General features: G+C 39.0%; 2 protein-coding genes across 4 annotated transcripts in view; one reads left to right on the top strand and one right to left on the bottom strand.

Moving 5' to 3' along the window:
* tat (tyrosine aminotransferase) overlaps nt 1-10866 on the top strand; it is a 36619-nt gene extending 25753 nt beyond the window's left edge. For 2 of the 3 annotated variants that reach the window (XM_088997565.1, XM_088997567.1), the window contains exons 9-12: nt 3169-3297; nt 7239-7322; nt 8452-8550; nt 8630-10866. In XM_088997565.1, the coding sequence (XP_088853691.1) occupies nt 3169-3297; nt 7239-7322; nt 8452-8550; nt 8630-8770 (453 nt within the window). In that variant the 3' untranslated portion in view covers nt 8771-10866. The remainder of the gene's footprint in view (nt 1-3168; nt 3298-7238; nt 7323-8451; nt 8551-8629) is intronic. The other variant, XM_088997568.1, reaches the window with a different exon arrangement.
* A 1215-nt stretch (nt 10867-12081) lies between these two features.
* On the bottom strand, nt 12082-14769 carry polr2c (RNA polymerase II subunit C). The gene is made up of 9 exons (XM_088997569.1): nt 14584-14769; nt 14102-14151; nt 13659-13727; nt 13533-13585; nt 13219-13347; nt 13092-13143; nt 12508-12676; nt 12335-12409; nt 12082-12253 (listed from the first exon to the last, which is right to left on the bottom strand). Exons 1-9 carry the CDS (start codon nt 14667-14669, stop codon nt 12109-12111), a joined length of 828 nt encoding a protein of 275 aa, XP_088853695.1. The 5' UTR covers nt 14670-14769; the 3' UTR covers nt 12082-12108.
* Between the last annotated feature and the right edge of the window lie 6760 nt (nt 14770-21529).

Here is a 21529-nt window from a genome sequence, read left to right as displayed (position 1 = left end):
GTCTGTCTATCTGTCTATCTATCTCTCTATCTCTAAATCTATCTCTCTCTCTACCTCTACCTCGACCCTCTCTATCTCTCTACCTCTCTCTAGCTCTACCTCTCTCTCTCTCTCTCTCTCTCTCTCTCTCTCTCTCTCTCTTTCTCTTTCTATCTCTCTCTCTCTATCTCTACCTACCTCTCTACCTCTCTATCGCTCTACCTCTATCTCTACCTCTACCTCTCTATCTCGATTTCCATCTCTAGATCTCTCTCTCTATCTCTCTCTATCTGTCTTTCTCTCTCTATCTATCTTTACATGTCTCTCTATATCTCTCTCACTACTGACAATGGCACACTACAGACGATGTGTGTCATCTACGATGTCCCAAATTCACAACCTCCCATCCCTGAGGCACAGCTCCCACACCACTCTCAACATCAGAATCAGAATCAGAATCAGAATCATCTTTATTGCCAATTATGTAGGACACACAAGGAATTTGTTTCCGGTAGAACACGCTGCACTAGTATCGTCGTCAAAAAAACTGCTAAGTGGCACTATACAGTTCCATTTTGGCTACTGTTGAAGAGTTCAAAGAGTTAATGGCTTGGGGGAAGAAGCTGTTTAAATGTCTGCTGCTCAAGGCTAATCTCATGTGAGGACCATCCATTGGCACAAATGGACAGAATAACATCACGTCCAGTGTTTCATGATTCTCCATATAGAACACACAAGGAATTTAGTTGCACTAAGTTCATCCTGTCTACTTTATATCTAATTAAAACCAGATTCTACTCTGACGAAGGTGGAAGTATACGCCGAAACATGTCAGGTATTTAACACCTACAATACACTGTCAGTAAGAAAAGAATCTGGTTTTTATTAGACACAAGGAATTTGTTTCCGGTCGAACACGCTGCACTAGTATTATCATCAAAAAATTGCAAGAGGCGCTATACAGTTCCATTTGGGCTACTGTTAGTTAGGTTTATGTACACTTTAAAGCTTTCCGGGTATTGCTGAAAAGGCTTAAACCCTTTCATGCACTCTGTAACCTGATACCATGATAAACTGTCCATTGTAGTGACCACACACTCGCACACACACAAAACCAGCGCAAATCTCTGATCATTCGCCACAATGTCTTGACATAAAAAGATACAGATTTAGGAAAAAGATACACGAAAATTATCCTGAACAAATGTATTCCCATTGACATTTATTTTGTCAATATCATGAAACAGACGGGGTACATACAGTGGCGAAGTACTGTCAGCAAGCAAGCAGACCAGACAAAACATGCGATCAACCTGGATAGTTTTTTCCTAAAAATCACTTTTAAAATATCAAAGTCAAAGTCAGCTTTATTGTCAAATATGCTAATATGCATGACATACAGCACAGATGAAATTACTGTCCTCTCGGACCCAGCATGCAAGGCACTTATAATTACTTAACAAACATAAACATGAAAACGCCAATTTTCCGGGAGAGGGGAGCCGCTGCGTGTTCACGCGCCGCCATCTTGGGGAAAAAAAATTGAAAAAATAACAAATATGACAAGACAAAGACACAGAGTCATTCATTCTTCAGGACTTGCTGTACCTTCTTTGTGATGACATGAAGCAGTTTTAATTGAAAGAGGAGAGGATCAAAGCATCCATGTCAGCAGTGGATCAGGGACGTCATGGTGGAATTTGTACGTCTACTACAAGCTAAATGTTGAAAGCAAACACGAAGCTGTAGCATCCATTGACGAAAAGACATTGTCTCACATCTCCTGTCCCACATAAATCCGCTTCAAAATATTTGCACATTGTAATATTTTTGTGACATGTCTCATTGTCGATTCATTCGCTGTGTGTTAGACTGCTTGAGATCATTTCACTGATGTCACGTGAGCAAAACGACACACTGATTGCCGCATTGGTGCAAATCTCGAACAGGACGGGTGACTCGTTTTTGCGGCTAACTTTAATCAGAGGGTAGATTAAATGCTCTAAATCGCAGCTGTGTACGCTGCTTCACAATAGTTTTTCTTTTAGCAAAGGTTGATCACCAAGGAAAGTCACTTGCCCATATTACATAATGCGACTCAAAGGTATGCAAGTGGTCTTGGAAACATTTTGGAATTTTATCATATAAAACACCATGCGAGAGAACTAATCCTTTTCAACCATTGTCAAATCAAACGACTGCAATCAGGAGGAAGTTAATGACTTGATGAGTAGTAATTTCCAATGAGTTCTTTGGAAGCTGACTGGAAAACCTTTGCAGTGCTTTTCAATCGACAATTGTGTATTTCAGAACAAGTTGAAATTGGATTATTTCATTGAGACAAATCGACATAAAAGCTTTGCCAAAACAAACGTGAATCAAACCTCTGAAGATGGAGGACACTGATTCGCTGTGCCGACCCCTTGAAGGGTAAAGCCGAAAAGAAAAGAAGAAGACAAATCGAATGTTGGATTATACTCTATGTTACTCTTACAAAAGAGAATGCCAGCATCACCAGGGACAGCTTGGGGTCTAATTCTGGAACTTGCAAGATACACATTTATTGAATATTTGATACAATATGTGCCTGCGTGTGATTCATGATCCGTATCGAAAAGTTAAGGCATTATTTATACTGTACGTTTGTCAATTAGACATTAAGTACACCTTATACACAAACTCTTGTTACCAGTAGTCCCGTGTACAATATGACACATTTTCTTAATTTTGCTTGTACTTATATCTCATAAAACCACGCCAACTTGTGACGATTTGTTTTGAGGTGGAAAAAAACGTTAATCTTAACAAATTGTATTAGGTCAATGCTGATTTTGAAAGCACGGCAGATGATATATTTGACAACAATGCCTGTCATTAGTGTCCATTTTTTCATATACTGTATGTGTTAATGGTTGATTAGTTAGATATGATAGTGATGCTAATCAACTGTGGTCTAATTCAGATAAATCATCTCTGAAGGCAGGTAACAAATGAATATTTGTTACCTGCCTTCAGAGATGACAGGTAACAAGTGAATATTTGTTACCTGTCTCATGAACGGCATGAGAAAGCCTTGACAGCTCCTCGGGTCATTTGTATTAAATCTGTCATGGGAAGTTACGTTCTATTGCTTATCTGTACACAATCAAGCAAAAAATGAACCTTATGTCCCTTTTTTAACAATTACAGATTCGACAAGGACTTGTCAAGCTTTGCCAACGTATTCTTGGTCCATGCACCATTGTCCAGGGCGCACTGGAGGGAATCTTCAACAATACACCTCAAGGTTTCTACGATGATACAATTCATTTCATCAAGGTAAAGCAAAGGCCTTTCACATAACAAAATCGAACACCCAGATTATACATGTCTTGAGAAAAACATGTTCTATATGTCCGAAATACAGCCAAAAAAACTACCGTAAACTCCCCTGCTTGACGGCTATTCACACAACCCACTGTGTGACATTGTTGAAACTCCCAAACGATGATATTTTACTCTTAATATCAGTCGTGTTACAGGATTGCAGATCCATCATGTCTAAATAAGCACGGCTTAGTCTGCCTTCACTTTGTGGTCCAAGTCTCACAAGATTTCCCACGAGATTCTCCAACCTTCATTTGAAAGTGACAGTGCTACAGTAATTAGATAAACTGGTGTCAAATATATTTTGTCCAAATAATGGCTATTCTTTTGAGGTGTGTCTATCTGTCTGTCTGCCTCTCTATTGTCAGTCAGTATTCTACTGACTTGTTTGAAATGCACTATACTTTGGAGGCAGACAATACTCCATGAAGTGTCTCCAGTTTGTCCAGAATTTGCTGCTCGCGTCTTGACCGGTACTCGTCCGAGGGAGCACAAAACTTTGTGCATCCCTTCACTGGCTCCTTGTACATTTTAGAGTTCATTTTATTCTATTCTTTGTTTCCAAATATTTAAATGACCTCGCGCCATCGTACCACTCCGAGCTCATCTTTGTTCCTGATTTATTGTTTAAATGTTGAGTATATGTCTGTTCCTCCATGTACAGCACTTTGTATGGCTATTGGAAAGTGCTCTATACATACAGTTGAGTTCAGTTGAGTGGAGGTGAGTTGAAAATAGTGTGCCATGCATGTAGGAAAACGTTTCACCATTGCTGTGTGTGTCAGTGATTTGAAATAACGTAAAAGGAGGAGGCTCATATTTATAAACTTACTTTGAAATGCACTGATTCAATGGAATACAGAAGCAGGGGGATATATCAAAAGCAGACCAATGACTGTTAAGATTCAAACAACATGAAAGGATTCTTTTGTATGAGCAGCCCGCTCCCGAGTGACTGTTGGTGTTTCCATATATGCACAGGGTTTGCAAGTCCCCTTAGTGCATTTTTGTGTATCACATGTCCATACTCCACTCACCAGCAGGGGTTGATCTTTGAAACAATTTAAAACTCCATTCGTCCATCAATTTTCCAGACCACTTTACAGTGATACCTTGGCTTATGAACTTAATTGGTTCCCAGAAAGTGTGTATTCATTAAAAATTAACATTAATTTCCCATAGGAAACCATTAAAATGAGAATAATCCATTCCCAGGTCCCTATAAAACATAATTTTCAACTAAATAAGCCTTAAAACTACAAACAATATACCTTATTTTATGTATAATAAATGTGCTATGATATCATAATTAAAGCAATAAACTGTTCTGTATAATAAAGTCGTTTTACTTAACTTTGTGATGATCGTTGATGGAATATAGCTTTTTGCATAAAGTGCCTCAAGAAGCTCTGGGTTGTACATCTTGGAAGTTGCAATAGTGCAACAGCAACAAATGCAGGCAGACACACTAGAAACTTCATTATGAGCTGGTTCCCTTGCTTGTATGTTCTCTTCAAATTGTACAGATGGCTTGTGCGGGTTATTTGTGGAGCCTGATTGAAGGGATATTTTAAATTTGCAGTCTACACTCTGCCTTTGAACTATCAATAAAGCTGAAACGAGTCCAAATGTCAGTGTTTTCTATCCATTTTCTCAAAATTTCACTTTTGTTTGTTTTTTTTCACTTTAGTTTTTTTGTTTCAAGCTCTGTCGTCTCCCTTTCGTGTGTGTGTGTGTGTGTGTGTGTGTGTGTGTGTGTGTGTGTGTGTGTGTGTGTGTGTGTGTGTGTGTGTGTGTGTGTGTGTTTCTCTTTCTGTAACCCTCCCCCCCGCTCACTGCTGCGTGTGTCCTGCTGCGTGTCTCCCTTTCCTCCTTTATTGGCCAATCGCAGGGCACAGAGAGACAAACAACCAGTCACACTCACACCTAGGGAGAATTTAGAGTGTTCAATCAGCCTCCTATGCATATTTTTGGAATGTGGGAGGAAACCGGAGGAGCTGGAGAAAACCCCCAGAGACCATACAAATTCCACACAGGGATTTCGGACCAGGTCTTGAACTGACAACCTCTGCACTGTGAAGCCGACATGCTAATCACGCGACTACCGGGCCATCCTCAATTTAATACTCGATATTCCCAAAAAAACAACAACACTTGATTAAAAAAAAAAAAACATCCGGCCAATATTGCTCGATGCAATGCATCATATTGGTTTGCGCTTCCTGCAACCTAGAATATGCCACACCACCGCATGCACGTGCCACACATACCCACGGCACCGTGCATTTGAATGAATGAATTTACTCTGCATGCAGAGTCACAAAAACTGACACGCCCATCAATTCAGATGGCCGTGAGAACGCTCAGAATATGTGTCTGTTTGGTTTGCTCAGTGCGGTCACATGAACGCGTGCGTTTCCCTGCGTCACATAATAGCACTGCCGGAACAACAATTGCATTACCTCAGAGAATCAGGATAATCTTTTTTGGCCAAGTATGTAGAACACACAAGGAATTGCAAAAAAAAGCATCATAAAAAAGACATGACAAATAAATATGGAAGGGCATTCCTGAATGTAAGTGTTACCTCTCAGGAACAACTTCCCAGCGCCTCAGGTCTGCTGACCAGATATTATAAGATGTGCCAAGAACTAAATAGAGGCTCAGCAGGGATTGAGCCGTTTGCGTTGCTGGTCCCACTCTCTGGAATGACCTGCCACTGAACATTTGGCAAGCCCCCTCGCTGCCCATCTTTAAAACCTGCCTCAAAATTCACTTGTACTCTTTGGCATTTGACTCATCATGATTCAGACTTGATCTTGGTTTTACTCCCTAATGCTTTCTACTATCTTCGTGACTGCTTTATTTCCTTCCTATGTATGTATGTATGTATGTGTGTATGTATGTATGTATGTATGTATGTATGTATGTATGTATGTATGTATGTATGGGTGGATGTATGGATGTATGGATGTATGGATGTATGGATGGATGGATGGATGGATGGATGGATGGATGGATGGATGGATGGATGGATGGATGGATGGATGTCAATCAACCTGAACTCTATTTTTTTTTCTTTTTCTGCAAGACCTCACTACAAACTTTTTTGTTGATTTTGTATTCCTACATTACCTCACTTTACTTACATCACTACCTCACTTTACATACGACACTACCTCACTTTACATTCAGAAATTACATGTACTGTCTGTTCTCAATTGTCTTTTAGCGACATTTTAAGTGCCTTGCACGGTGGGTCCGAGAGGACATTAATTTCATCTGTGCTGTATGTCATGCATATTAGCATATTTGACAATAAAGCTGATTTTGGATTGGATTGGATTTGCATTTATTAGTCTCGCAGTGGAGAAATTTACATTTCACAGCATTTGACTGACTTTGACTGAAGTGTGGATGGTAAAGCATGGTTGACGAGGGTAGAATTTTATTTATTTACTGTATTTATTTTTTTAACCATGTGAATGAGTGCTCTTTTACTGCCGTGTTACAGGCAAACAAACGTTTACATAAGTTATTAAGTGGTGAAACCTCTTTCTGTGGACCGTCTTGCTTTGTAAATATCTCATGTTGCGGCTAATAGCCAATTGCGACTTGTGTGTGTACAAAATCGTCTTTCCTTTAAAATTGTAGTGGGACGGCTTATAATCAGCTACATTATAGTATAGAGATTTCGATAATTTGCTTTGTCTTTTTCCGCATGTGTGAAGTTCATGTTACTAGAAATGGATTTGAAGCCCAAATTTGTTAGACCGGCAACCGTTGTATGTTTTCCTGCACTGACTTGTTCAACTACCAAGTCATCTGTGTCCAGTCATGTTGGACTCCATCATGTTGGTTTCATATTCAGTTTGTTTCTTTTTCTTCCTTAGTCCAATGCTGAGATTTGTTTCAATGAGCTCTCAACTGCACCTGGCTTGAAGCCCATCCGGCCTTCTGGAGCCATGTACTTGATGGTCAGTATCACTCGGGAGTAGGGCTGCTACTACTAATTGGTGCACTGATTTATGAAGCGAAGTATTCCATCCTGTGTCAGAATTTTGTTTTTCAAATAATGTTTTTTCTTAAAATGCAACTGTTTTACTGTCTTTTACAGCACTCGATCACTTGTAAATTGTGATCAAAAAGAATACAGAGGGTTCACGTAATCTATTTAGAACCAATACCTGTATTCACAAAACTTTATGGTGGAATGTGCACCAAATTATTTTACCAACCAAGAATAGTCTAATCTTCATTGGAACCACCAAACCCCCGGAAATATATTTGTAAACCATGTCTGGATGCGGGCCCAGTGAATCAGTGGTGTGCAAGTCGATCTCGCAGTGCAGATGTCGTGGGTTCAACCCTGTGTGAAGTTCTCCATGGTTTCCTCCCACATTCCAAAAACATATGTGGCAGGCTTATTGAACACTCTAAAATTGTGCCTAGGTGTGAGTGTGCATGGTTGTTCGTTTCTGTGTGCCATGCAATTGGCTGGTAACCGGTTCAGGGTGTCCCCTGGAAACTGCGCGATGACAGCTGAGATAGGCACCTCTGGCTACCCTGGTGAGGATTAAGCGGAATGAATGAATGAATGAATGGATGGATGAATGAATGAATGAATGAATGAATGATTGAATGAATGAATGAATGAATGAATGAATGAATGAATGAATGGATGGATGGATGGATGAATGAATGAATGAACAACATCACAATATGTTAATCATAATGGTTATACTTTAATTTCGCTTGTGGTGCAGAACAGCACTGAATAAGAGAAATGCCCATTTTTGTTCATCTGAATCTCCTATGGAGTAAGTAAATAGAGTCGACAAACTAAATAGTATTTATCTATTATTTACCTGTAACGCTATATTGTTTAACAACGCTTCAAACTACAACCATAGAAATAAACAAATAAACAATAACATATTGTGTCAATAAAAAAACAGAGGATTAATACCTCCATAAAGGATGTTTTGATTCATCTCTTATATTGGAACTCAAGTTGTGAATGTGAATTCACATTCAAATGATTTAAAAACATGGAACACCCTGCTCCACTAACCTAACAGATCTACCTTTTGTGTGTGTTTTCAGATTGGAATTGACATAGAGCGCTTCCCAAATTTTCAGAGTGATGTTGACTTTACTGAACGACTGGTAACCGAACAGTCAGTTTTCTGTCTGCCTGCAACAGTAAGTTCCAACTTTCAGTCAGGAAAAAAAGGCCACAAAACCAGCCGTTGTGTGATATCCAGAGCTCTTCCTCTTTCAGGCTTTTGAGTATCCCAACTTCTTCCGCATTGTGGTGACAGTTCCAGAGCCGATGATGTTGGAAGCATGTGGTCGGATCAAAGAGTTTTGCGAGCACCACTATCGGCCAGGCAGACATGACAATAATGACCTGTTTAAGTGATGCAGAAGCCTACAACAATATGACGACATGGAAATTACAATTTAGCGCACACACTGTGCAGGAATTTACTTTTACCAATTTTAGATGCATATCTGACATGTACAAATCAGGTGCTGTTTGGTGTCACTGCATTTTCAACTGTCTTCAAATTTGTCGTTTGAATGGTCTTTATTTATACTATGTATGCATCTGATGCTAACCTTCTGTTGTGTATTTATCTAATTGATAATTAGACTTTTTAAAGCCAGATAATCTTAATGTCACCGTTAGGATTGCAGATCATAATCATTGTTGCAATGATTTTATCGTGAAAGTGTCCGTTTTTTTTCCTTTATTTTTCTGCTCCTAGCGAAGGCGGGTGTTTTATTTTTGCTCCGCTCCCTCTCAATCCCCATTCGTCTTCTGCTCTCCCGACTTTGTCTGCTATGCAGTCTTCTGTCTTAATCTTTGTATGTTTTTTTCATCTGAAAAGGCAATCCTATTAGTCATGTACACTCTCAGCACCATGAATATTTTTTTTCAACGAAAAGAGAGGCCTTGACCCTCTTAGACATTTGCTGCTGGCCACACTTTAGATCACAGGTGTCAAACTGATGGCCTGTGGAACAAATCTGGCCTACTACATAATTATTTCATTCCACGAAAGAAAATCAAGTGTCAAGCGCTATGATGCTTTCTAAAGTCCAAACCAAAATTTCAAACTGTCCCATGTAAACGACATTTATTATTTTTTTACTTAAAAATTGAAAATGAGTAATTCATTCATTTGTGCGGAATCCATAACTACAACGTGGCCTGTGGCAAAAATATAGTTTGACACCCCTGCCTTAGATCCTAAGCAGAACGGAAGAATGGAAAAATGAAAGACAGGGGAGTTGTTGTTCCGACCGGGAAAATTGATTGATTGATTGATCGATCGATTGATCGATCAATAATTTGGCAGATTAATACCACGAAGGATGATAAAGGCATTCAAGGCTTGAAGACATCCTGTTCCCAAAACAGTTGTTATCTGGACTTTTTCCTAGATGGAAAGACATCCTGACGCGAGCCTTCTTCACCCTACTCCCGTGAGCCTGTAACTAATAAGATCTTGGCTTTGCAGCTGGAGATGCAATGCCAAGGTCTTCGCTGCTCCCTCCCATGTCACAACTGTAGACTTGACCTAGATTGTGCAGCTTGTTTCACAAATTGTTATGCTGCCCTCACGCTTCCTCCCATGACCCTATCCTGTTCATTCCGTGTTAAGTCTTGAGAAGTGTTGTACTGGGGTTTTAAATGTACACGTGTGCTGAAGAGATTTTGTGTGCAAAAACCACCCCCTTCCCATTAAGTAGAGTGGTTGGAGCCTATTAGGTCCCCCTCATCTTGACTGTTTTGCTTTAAGATATAAGATTTTTGGGTTCTTAACAGCAACTCACTTGGCTTCTTGTCCTGTCTCATCCATGTTTTGTGTTATCATGAGAGGCTAGCTCTCAGCAGGACGGGACAAGAAGTGCAATGGACGACAGGTTTGGATACAAACAAAAGGTTTTAATCAAGGGTTCCAGGGGGAATTCACAAGCAACAAAGGTTTGAAAGGTGTCTCTTCCAATACTTATCAATATAAAGTCTCTTCTGATACTTAAATCCAAATAAAGCCTCTTCTGCTACTTAAATCCAAATAAAGTCTCTTCTGAGGTAAAACTGAAGACGAAGTTCTTTACAAGAGTCTATAGGCCTCACCCCTCTTGACGTCCTCGTCATGTAGCCTAGCCACCTTAGCTAGGTTCAAATCCAGTGTCCAGTCGTGTGGTCCCAACTGGCAATGAGTTCCACGCAGCAATCAACTTCTCCACAGAGCACAGCAATCGAGCTTGTCTTTCCCCAAGCTTCACACTCAGAGGCTCTCTGCCTCCAATCAAGCCCTGATCAGCTGCAGGTGTGTGGGTTTAATTGCTGCCTTCCACCAGGTGGGGCCAAGATTCTCTCTGGGTGGAGCCATCTTAGGGGGATGTATTTGCCCTCCAGGACACAGCCTCTCGTGACATCACAGTTTGTTCTGGATGTCTTGTTGATTGAAATAAATAAATAGATCTGATTCTGACTAATTCTCATATGGTTGTTCAATGTATTGTGCTTCGGATTTATTCTGTCCATTACTTCTATTCTTCTTCTTTTCATACGACTTCTTCTTTTATTATTATTATTATTATTATTTGTGTGGTTTGGTGTCTTCTGCCAAAAACTAGTCCGCCAGCCATTGTGGTGCTCCGTGTGTTTCCCGAAAACGAGTTGGTATGCCAAGATTATATTCTTGCGAATTTAATGTTCGTAAGTCAAAATGTTCGTTAGCGAAAGCATTCGTAAACTGAGGAAGGGGCCAACTTGGATACGACCTCAAATGAGCGACTTGTCTGCAGAGTTCGAACCACCGAAAAGGGACATTGCTCGCATGCGCCGTAGAGGAGCCTGAAGAACGCGGATAAGGAATGCAAGTCCACATATGCAGAAAGACGCCTGTATGTCTCCGATGTCTGTCTTACCAAACGCAAACACTGTATGTTAGCAGATGCGAACATTGTGTGTCATCAGATGTCTCTGAACCCAATAATAGAGGACGTGTCAAACCAGTGATTGAGAACTTGTATCGGCCAAATAAAGTTCTACACTCGAGATGAAAAGATCACTGGAGTGCCTCATTCTCTCCTTTTTGTTTTAAATGTAATAAATGACTATTAATTGAACCTGACAAGAAGTATCTGTGGCAGAATTATTCACAGCCCTGTTTGGTTAGCGAAGATATCGGCACGTTTGCACAGTGTGGGCTGATACGGCTTGTGGATGTGAGGATGAGGATAGAGAAGCATAGATGCTGAGTGTGATGCTGTGCTAAATTCGATTTCCGAATGAGATCAAGAAAAAATATCACATATTCCTTTTTTTTAGTCTAAACATTTCATATCAACTTTGAGTAGCCAGAAAAATATATACAAAGTAGATTTACAAAATTAACTTCATGTGTGTCATTTCAGTTGTATTTTAAGTACTTGTTGCACAGAATAGATGCTGTGAAATTAGGGGCATTTACTTTAATTTGGACAAGACAACCAGTCTATTGCATACCTCAATTTAAAAAAAACATACATGTTAGACACATTTTCAAAAATGCTTCCATGTTGAGTGACTGAAATTTTAGAATGCTAAATAAAATCAAAAGTTGACATGATTGTTCCTGACCAACAAACAAACATCCAAACACAAAGCACAAAATGGGTTTCTACAGTTTCTCGATACACACGATTAAAAAAGAAAAAGACTGAAGCTTGAGATGCAGGTCCCAATTTATTGTTCCGACTTCAGTTGATAGTGAGTACATCACTTTGGATTTCGTGGTTGAGTTGTGTCTGCAGATCACTCAGCTTTTTCTTGAGGACAGCTAACGCGGACATGACAATGGTTTCAGGTCGGAGGGATCCGCAAGATTCCACATTGTAGTAGAACCTGCAGAAAGAAAATACAGAGGATTTGTGCTTTTGATTCCAAATCATGGACATGCTCGGTTTTCATTGAACCTTTCTTCACCTTTCTGGTTTGCCATTTGGGTCATAGGGAGCCTGGACCTCATCCTCCTCAATTTCAGAATATTCACTTTTGGGCCTAAAGACAACATAGAAACAAAGCCATAAATGAAGAAACAGAAAACCTTTCAATACGATTCTTATGAAGATTTGTATGTATCGGAACTAGCAACGCACCATTCCTCGGGTCGGGGATAGACTGTGTGCCTCAACGCATTGTCTGGGTCATACTCAAACGCCACTCCAGCTGTTGGGTTCCACTTGGCGTGCTCCTTACCAAATCCTTTTTTGGCATAAGCTCTCAGGCGTAGTTCCTGTCCTTTACGAAGCTTCACCAGCAAAATTTCTATGAATGTGAATGCAATTATGGAAACAAATCTGATGGTTAATTAACAACCAGCGATTGGAATACAATACATACAATACATATTGATTTATATAGCGCTTTAACAACAGCTAAATCTGTAACAAAGCATTTAACATGGACAAATAACATATATTGGAAAGTCAATGTGGGGTAAGTAAGATAACACTAATTCCATTATGAACCGGATAAAAGGAACGCAACAGTAATCTCTCTGGATGCCGCAAAAAATATTTTATATTGCTTCATAATAACCCTTTTTTGAACTACACAAGTTGAAATTTTCCATTTCATGTTGGATCTCATTCAGGTGGATTCTGATTCTCATACAGATGGATGGATGGATGGATGGATGGATGGATGGATGGATGGATGGATGGATGGATTTCAAGTTTACCATTTCGTTCAGCATAGTCATTAGGATCGTTGTCTCGACTCCTGGATGTGACCTGAAATGAACTGAGTGTCACAAAATGTGCTCATCTCCAAATGGGGAACTGCAATTAAGTGGTTAAATAACCTACTGGGATAACTCTGTGGTTGTTGGACAACAGGTCGCGTGAGGTGACGTTGCGCGTCTTTTCATCAGTACAACGAACATCCAAGGTCAGCTCGACAGAGCACTCTGGACAAAATTCATCGCAGGTGCAATCCTGAAGAAAAGTAATTATGTCTTAATGACAGGAAGGGGATTCATTTATAAATAAATAGGCATTAATATATTTTAAATATATTTTGAAATTCACTGGATTATATAAATGCAAGTGCTTTAAAGTTCACTTTGTTTGCTCTACCATATTTTCCTCATGCAAAAAATGAAATGATAACTGGAACTTACCCGGGAGTACTGCATTTTTTCTACAATATCGTCACTGGTGAGTGGGATTAGACCTGACAACAAAGGGATCTCTCAATATGCATCCGGTAAATTGAAGGTGCAAACCTATAAACATGTCGAACGTACCAACTCTATGAGCGATGAACTCATCATGCAGTACTGATGAGTTGGCATCAATCTGGATCCAGTCAATTGCTGTGATGAAGTCATGTGAGAATGTTTTCTGCTACACACTTATGAATACCACAACAATATTTTGTAAAATATGCAAAAACAAAACAGGTTTTCTGTATGTTAATTTGACCATTTGTCTAACATGTATCTTTTTTTAATTGAAGTATGCAAAAGACTGGTTGTGTTGTCCAAATTAAAGTAATTTAAAAATACTTATATTTCTCCAACAATAAAAATGATATATGCCATTTCAGGAAAAACAAAACAAATGAAACGGGTCATTTGCACTATATCAAGCAATTACAGTATATAGTATACACACGATTATCATTCCAAACCATTCTGCCATAAATTCAATAATTTTAGGAAAGAGTTAATTTCAGAAGTGACCATACCTACTGTGGGTACTTCTGACATGAAGACACGTCTAATTGAATTGGCAACCCTAGAAACAGACAAGAAATGTTCCAAGAGGATCGTGTTAACATTTATCCCAACTGCCCTGTATTTACAGAACATTACAAAAACACAACTGTATGCAAAGTGCTGCACATGTAGCGAATACAATGTATACAACAACAAACAATAAATTAATAACAAAGTAGAAAGTACAAAAACAGTAAAACTGGAAATCAAGTTTCATGTTGACTTTACAATGCTAACGTCATAAATGTTAACAGATAATACTGACCTAAAACAATACCACAAGTAAATAAACGAAAGTTCGTAACAGGTTTCTAGGTTGCACAATACTGCGCTTCGCGGGGTATATTAACGCACCCCTTGAAAATATTAGCTATTTTTTAGCACTGGTCAGATAAAGACGAGACAGTGTGCTTCGGTAAAAACTTGCAAACAAAGTTACATTTATACTCACGCCAAATCAGTATTTTCAATGACAAACTTCACATTTTCATCTGTAAGTTCTGTGATTTTTACAGTCGGTTGGTTTGCATAAGGCATTGTTTCTGATAAATTGAACTCGAAGTAAATATAGGGCTAAATTCTACATTCACATCTATTCCTATTTTCTTTTCTTCCTTTCCGGTCCTCATCTTCTTCGTTTTCTTCGCCTTCTTTTTCCGCTTCTTTGCAAAAATTAAAAAAAAGAAAACATTTGGCGCGTTGCAACACTGCCATCTTCTGAACCGGAGTGTTAGGCTGGAAAATCCTATTGAAAAACGACCGATTAAATAACACATTCTTTGCCAAATATAAAAATTTTATATTAGTTTAGTTTAACTAAATTCACAATATTAGACTTGCATTGGACGTACTGTAGTATGAGAAACTTTAAAGATAAGTGGTTTCTTAATTTTTTTAGAGTTTCAAAAGGCCTTTGATTTAATTGAGCCTCCATTCACTTTACATACAGTGAATATATATTTTTATAGAGTATATATATAAATATATATATATATATATATATAAATATATATATATATATAAATATTCAAATATAAATATATTATATATATATATATATAAAACAAGTAAACACCACACAGGGAGGTCAGACCGGGACACGAACCAGCAACCTCTGCACTGTGAAGCCGGTGTGCTAACCACTTGACTACCGGGCCGCCCCGCATGCGGAGTAAATTCATTCAATCAAATGCACGGTGCCGTGGGTATGTGTGGCACGTGCCTGTGGTGGTGTGGCGTATTCTTGGTTGCAGGAAGCGCAAACCAATATTATGCATTGCCGAATCATATATATATTGCCGAAATATATATATATATATATATATATATATATATATATATATATATATATATATATATATATATATATATATATATATATATGTGTATGTATATACCGTAAAGTCTCGTTATATCGATATCGGATATATCGATAGTCCCGGTTATATCGATACTATTTGTATGCACGCACGGAGAAAATTACATGCAAACAGGGTCGGATATATTGATAGTCCCGGTTATATCGATATTTTTTCGGACTCCCTTGAATATCGATATAACGAGACTTTACTGTATATATATATATATATAGCTGCCGTATTAATGAAGACGAGACGCGTGGTTGTGTCTTTTTATTTCTTTTATTTCTGCAACACAGTATGGCAGAAGGAATGGGTGAATTCGCATGGGTTTCGTCTTGTGATTAACCTGAATCTCCTCGAGATTGTTCTCAAATGCAAAACATTGTAGATAACAAAACAGAATTAACAACGTGTGATCGTATAGTGGTTATTTACAGAAAAAGAGAATACAACACAAGTTCACTGTTATTTACAAGATGTCCCTGAACGCATCATGGGCGGAGACTCTGCAGAACACGCGGTGCGCTTGTAATGGCTGGCGCGCAGTTCAACCCGCCACGGACACTCACGGGCAAATGAAACACGACACAAGAAACTAAATATTGTTCAATAAAAACGAAATGAAACAATTATTACCTGCAACACAGTATGGCAGAAGGGATGGGTGAAGTCGCATGGGTTTCGTCTTGTGATTAACTGCGATAGAAAAGCGCATATGCTCCAAAGTTCCACTCGACAAAACGTGAAGTAAATAATGACACAAAAAGTAATCTGGACTCGAAATGAATAAAGGAACTAATTAGATAACACTAGACAGTACAAAAGGGGAAACAAAATAAGATATTGTCATGAAAATGCGCGTTAATCAAGACCAACAGAAAATTGCGACTCACCCTGAATCTCCTCGAGATTGTTCTGGAAACTATGGGCGGGACATAGTGCCACACTGTGCGCCGTTGCGTCACTTCCTTCATAATTTAATAATCTAAGCGCACAACTCCGTTACATACACCCCCCTTAAATTATGCAGAAGTGAGGCAACATAGACACGGAAGACAACAGAAAGACCAACAGGCACAATAGACAAGGTTATCGGGCAAGGATGTACAAAAATGCTGTCTAATTATGTCACTCATCTGACCAACTATGTCAGGTGACTGGAGTAAGGGATCTGTCGCCGGTGTGTCAGAGTCTGTGCGCTCGTCGAAGATGCACTGTACTGGGTCTGGGAAGGAACTCTGTCCCCACTAACATAAGTGGCCTCAGCTCGAACCTGCCCATTCCCCTCTGTACAAACTACATCACCCTGCATAGCACTACATAACTGTGACAGACTGGAGAAAGGGATCTGTTGCTGGTATATCAGTTGTCTGTGCGCTCGTCGGAGATGCACTGCACTGGGTCTGGGAAGGAACTCTGTCCCCACTAACATAAGTGGCCTCAGCTTGAACCTGCCCATTCCCCTCTGTACAAACTACACCACTCTGGATTGCACTACACAACTGTTACACGGTTGGGAAGCCTCCACCTCTACCAACACACTCATTCAAAGGTGTGCTACTTGTTACTTGTAAGGAGCTCATTCTTAGACTTAACACATGAAAACACGTACATGAAAAAAAAACACACTAATTGCAAAACAGCAGGTAGACAATTAACACACTACATGTATTTTCAAAACGGGGGTCGACACACCGTCCACCGAGTGACGGGACTGCACAGCGTCTTCATTGTGCAGCATCGCGGTCCCGGTCCAAAGTGGAGAGTCACTTGTGATCCGGGTCACGGCACCAATGTGACGGGTGTCACAACAGTGACTGTCTTCATCTCCACGATGCTGCTGTATTAATGAAGACGAGACGCGTGGATGTGTCTTTTTATTTCTTTTATTTCTGCAACACAGTATGGCAGAAGGGATGGGTGAAGTCGCATGGGTTTTGTCTTGTGATTAACCTGAATCTCCTCGAGATTGTTCTGGAAACTATGGGCGGGACATAGTGCCACACTGTGCGCCGTTGCGTCACTTCCTTCATAATTTAATAATCTAAGCGCACAACTCCGTTACATATATATATATATATATATATATATAGTGGTTAGCACACCGGCTACAGTGCCGAGGTATGTTCTCCCCGGATATATATGGCATATATATATATATATATATTCAAGGTATATATATATATAAGCGGTACGGAAAATATGCCCAAATCCATGCGACTTCACCCATCCCTTCTGCCATGCCATATGCCATACTGTGTTGCAGGTAATGATTGTTTCATTTCGTTTTTATTGTACAATATTTCGTTTCTTGTGTCGTGTTTCATTTGGCCATGAGTGTTCTGGCGTGTTGAACTGTGCTGCCATCAGTGACATGCAGTCAGGGGAGGCAGGTGAGGCAGTCCTCACCTGTCATCACGGAAACCTGTCATGGAAATATCAAATGAAAAAATAAATTAAACAGTTATATGTATTTAGTGACTTGTACTTTAAAGTTCTTGTCCATTTAACGTCACCGTTTTTGGATTTTTTTTCGAAATTGCTGAATTTTCACACAACTGTTGCCTTCAACACTGCAGTAGTCTGGTTGTCAGAGAGTGACAACCAAACTGCAGTGCTACAAATCTCTTCACTGGTCATAACTGAGGGTGGAAAGTGTAAGGTTATTGTACTTGGTTTTGATGAACAGCTTGGTGTTGTCTCAGTGTATTCTGAACTCTCACGAGTACCAGAGCCTTGACTGTTCTTTGAGTCTTCATCACTTGAATTTTTCCCAACTTCTGCCGCTGCAGCAGTCACTGGTAATAACATTCTCTCTTCTCGTTCTTCTCAGAAGCTTTTCTCTCTAGACTTCATCTCAAACACCTTATCATGATCTGACATGTGTGCCAAGCGAGTGGTCTGTTGGTCCAAGTAGAAATTGACGTCCTCTTCCTTGGTCTCCTTTGTGAGCAGCCTGTTGCTTCTTATCTCCACAACATCCTTTGTTCCAATATCAAATAACTTGTCTAAGTCCTTCAGAAAGTTAGCTCGTTTCTCTTTCTCTGGTTTGTTATTTCTTCCCTTGTTTTTAACAATTTTCCTGTACTTTTCATGGAGGATCATGAAACGGTTGACTGCATTTGGTCTAGTTAGTGTTTTATTCCTTGCCATATTCCAGAATGACAAAACGACATCCACTGTATCATGGGCTAAAGGCCTATTGTCACTGTTGGGATTATCATTCCTCAAATGCAGAAAATACTCGAACACCTGGCGATTAGTAGGAAGTTGAGAGCCTCTGATGCTGGAGCTGGGTTGCCCAATGAGATACACATCACTGAATGACCTTGTGGCTGGAGTTGCCACCTTTCTTCTCTTTTCAGTTGGTTCATTACGTTAACTTGTATCGCTGACCACTTTCCCACAGCGTAGTTGTCTTCCAGATGCCATGTTGTCAGCAGTTCACAAATCTTAACAAATCAGCTTTCACTTACAATCTGTAATGAAGAGATAAAACATAAATAGTGATAATAAATTATATACATGCATTAAGAGTAACATTTTTGAGATAAAGTTATGTTTTATATGATGGCATCCTTTCCAAGCATAAAAAATATATGTTTGTGCATTAAAATTAATTAAAATTAACACAGTGCTATAGCATCTGGGCTAAAGACCTATTGTCACACACACACACACACAATATATATATATACACTTTAAAACCCAACAAGTTGAAAGTACTCAAAATTTTTATGGCAACTGATTACGTCAAAATTTTTGAGTACAGTTTACTCAAAATTTTTGAGTAGTGGAAATAAATTTTATGAGTTTGACTGAACTTAAATGTTATGAGTTTGAATGAACTTAAAAGATGTACTTTCAGTTTACTCTAATGTTTTCTTATCTTAATTTTTAAGTTAAAATTAGGTTTCATATTTAAGCGTAACCAACTGAAATTTATGTTACCTGAAAAAATATCTTCATGTATACTGTACTTACATTTGCCTTCTATGTGTAAAAACAAAAACCCACCTCACATGTCTGTTTTAGTGCACATTTTTTATTATCGTGATAAAGATGTGAAATAAACACAACAACAAAACAAAAAAGAAAAAAACAACAAATTATACTCTGCTGTTCTTTTAAAAAATAAATTCTCTGACAAGCATATACTTGAATAAATACAAGAGAATACATTTCAATGTACTCGTTATAAGGTGCAAATCAAAGTAAAACTTACTAAAAACAAACAGTATTCATGAAATGAAAAAAGACATTTTGGTGAAATCCAGGTTTACACATCAAATTATGAATAGAAAATCAGTCACAAACAGTACATCAATGTTTAGGTATACAAAGCAGAGTAAAACTATGAAATTACTTATCCAGTGTTGCTTTGTTCCGTAATATTGGAGGCACTGGTGCATTCAATATTGCGGAACAAAGCATTTTTTAAACTTAGCAGGCGTGGTTTGAGGGGTATGTTATCATCAAGACACAGCAGTGTTTTCTGAATGAAGGTGAATGTGTGGATTAATTTTTTGGGAGAATCTAAATGCAGTGCACACATTAAACCAAACAAGAGGAGGTGTGTATCAGCCAACCTGGGGAGACATCTCACAATAATGCCACCTTCTATCACAACAGAAATGCTGTTGGGGTTAAACAAGATGGCGCTAGTTGTCAGTTGTCACGGAGAGAAGTGCAACAAGAATGTTTTCAATGTCTGGATCCTCTTCCCACTGCAAAATACATCAATAGACATTTGTGTTAAGTCAGGCAATACATACATTGCATGTTTTGAAGAACTGTGAGTCATCTTGTCGTAGGTATGCATGGAGAGCACGAAGGGCCAGACTGCGTCTCGTGTATATCATGCTGTTTCTTTATCAAAAGCCATGTTTTAATTTGGGGAAAGCGACAGGAGCTTAACATTGCAGTACTTGTCTTCAGCATCTCAAACCCAAGACAGTGGCCTATTGAGACCTATGGAGAATTAAGTTTAGGTAAAATTCTGTTCAATATAAAAGAATACATACATGTATTATTTTTAATATGATCCGGGTAATTAATCATGTAGCATTAATAAAAATGTAAACATACCTTACATAATGGTGGTGTTACTCAATTTCCACCCTGGGGCTAAAAGGTTGAATAGAAAAAACAGACAACAAATGTAATCATTTAATTTAATAAAAGACCTTGATCCATGTTTACTTTTTAAATTGAATAAATAATCTAATTTACCAGATTAAAGGATGCCATCAAGCCAGTCAGGTGTTTGCAGTTTGAAAAATGGTGTTTGCAGTTTCAAAAATACATTTAAAAAGTTTTATGTTTACACATGAATGACCATTTAAAACTACACCAATTGTACAGTGATATTTCATTTGGCTAGCATTATGTTTACTTAGTGCCTTCTTAAAACGGCAGCACAACTGTTGCACGTTGAATTAGCATGATTTATTGTGCTGCCGTTTAAAACAAAGTTAACTCAAAGCACCAACCTGCTGGCGTTGCAGCATCTGTGTGGTGGATTTCGGGTGACCCTTATAACTTTTGAAGTTCATATAAAACTTAATTTAACACCTATTTGACTATTATTCTCGAACCTTCGCGGACACAAACATAACTCGCAACACCCCGTGACAGATATTACTCCACCACAGCCCAAACAAACTTTTGCGGTACTTCTTCTTCTTCTTTTCATTTCGGCTTTTCCCTTCAAGGGGTCGCCACAGCAAATCAGTGTCCTCCATCTTCAGAGGTTTGATACGCATGTTTGTTTTGGCCAAGCTTTTACGTCAGATGCCCTTCCTGACACAACCCTCTGTATTTATCCGGGCTTGGGACCGGCACAAGAAGACATATGTCCCTTTAACGTTTAAGAAACATTCCTACTTACCACAGAAGAGCTCGTAACATTAGGAGAAGTCCTTGGCTCGAGCGGCGGATATAATGCCCCAAACGGACTTTCCAAAATATTCCTTTCCTGTGGAGCGACTACAGCATTGACACACTGGGTCCTTGTAGTATACATGTATAGTATAT

Source organism: Hippocampus bargibanti, linkage group LG05 (assembly GCF_051943395.1).
Source record: "Hippocampus bargibanti isolate YZ-2025 linkage group LG05, ASM5194339v1, whole genome shotgun sequence".
Classification (NCBI taxonomy): Eukaryota; Metazoa; Chordata; class Actinopteri; order Syngnathiformes; family Syngnathidae; genus Hippocampus; species Hippocampus bargibanti.
This window is presented reverse-complemented; position numbering and strand designations above follow the sequence as displayed.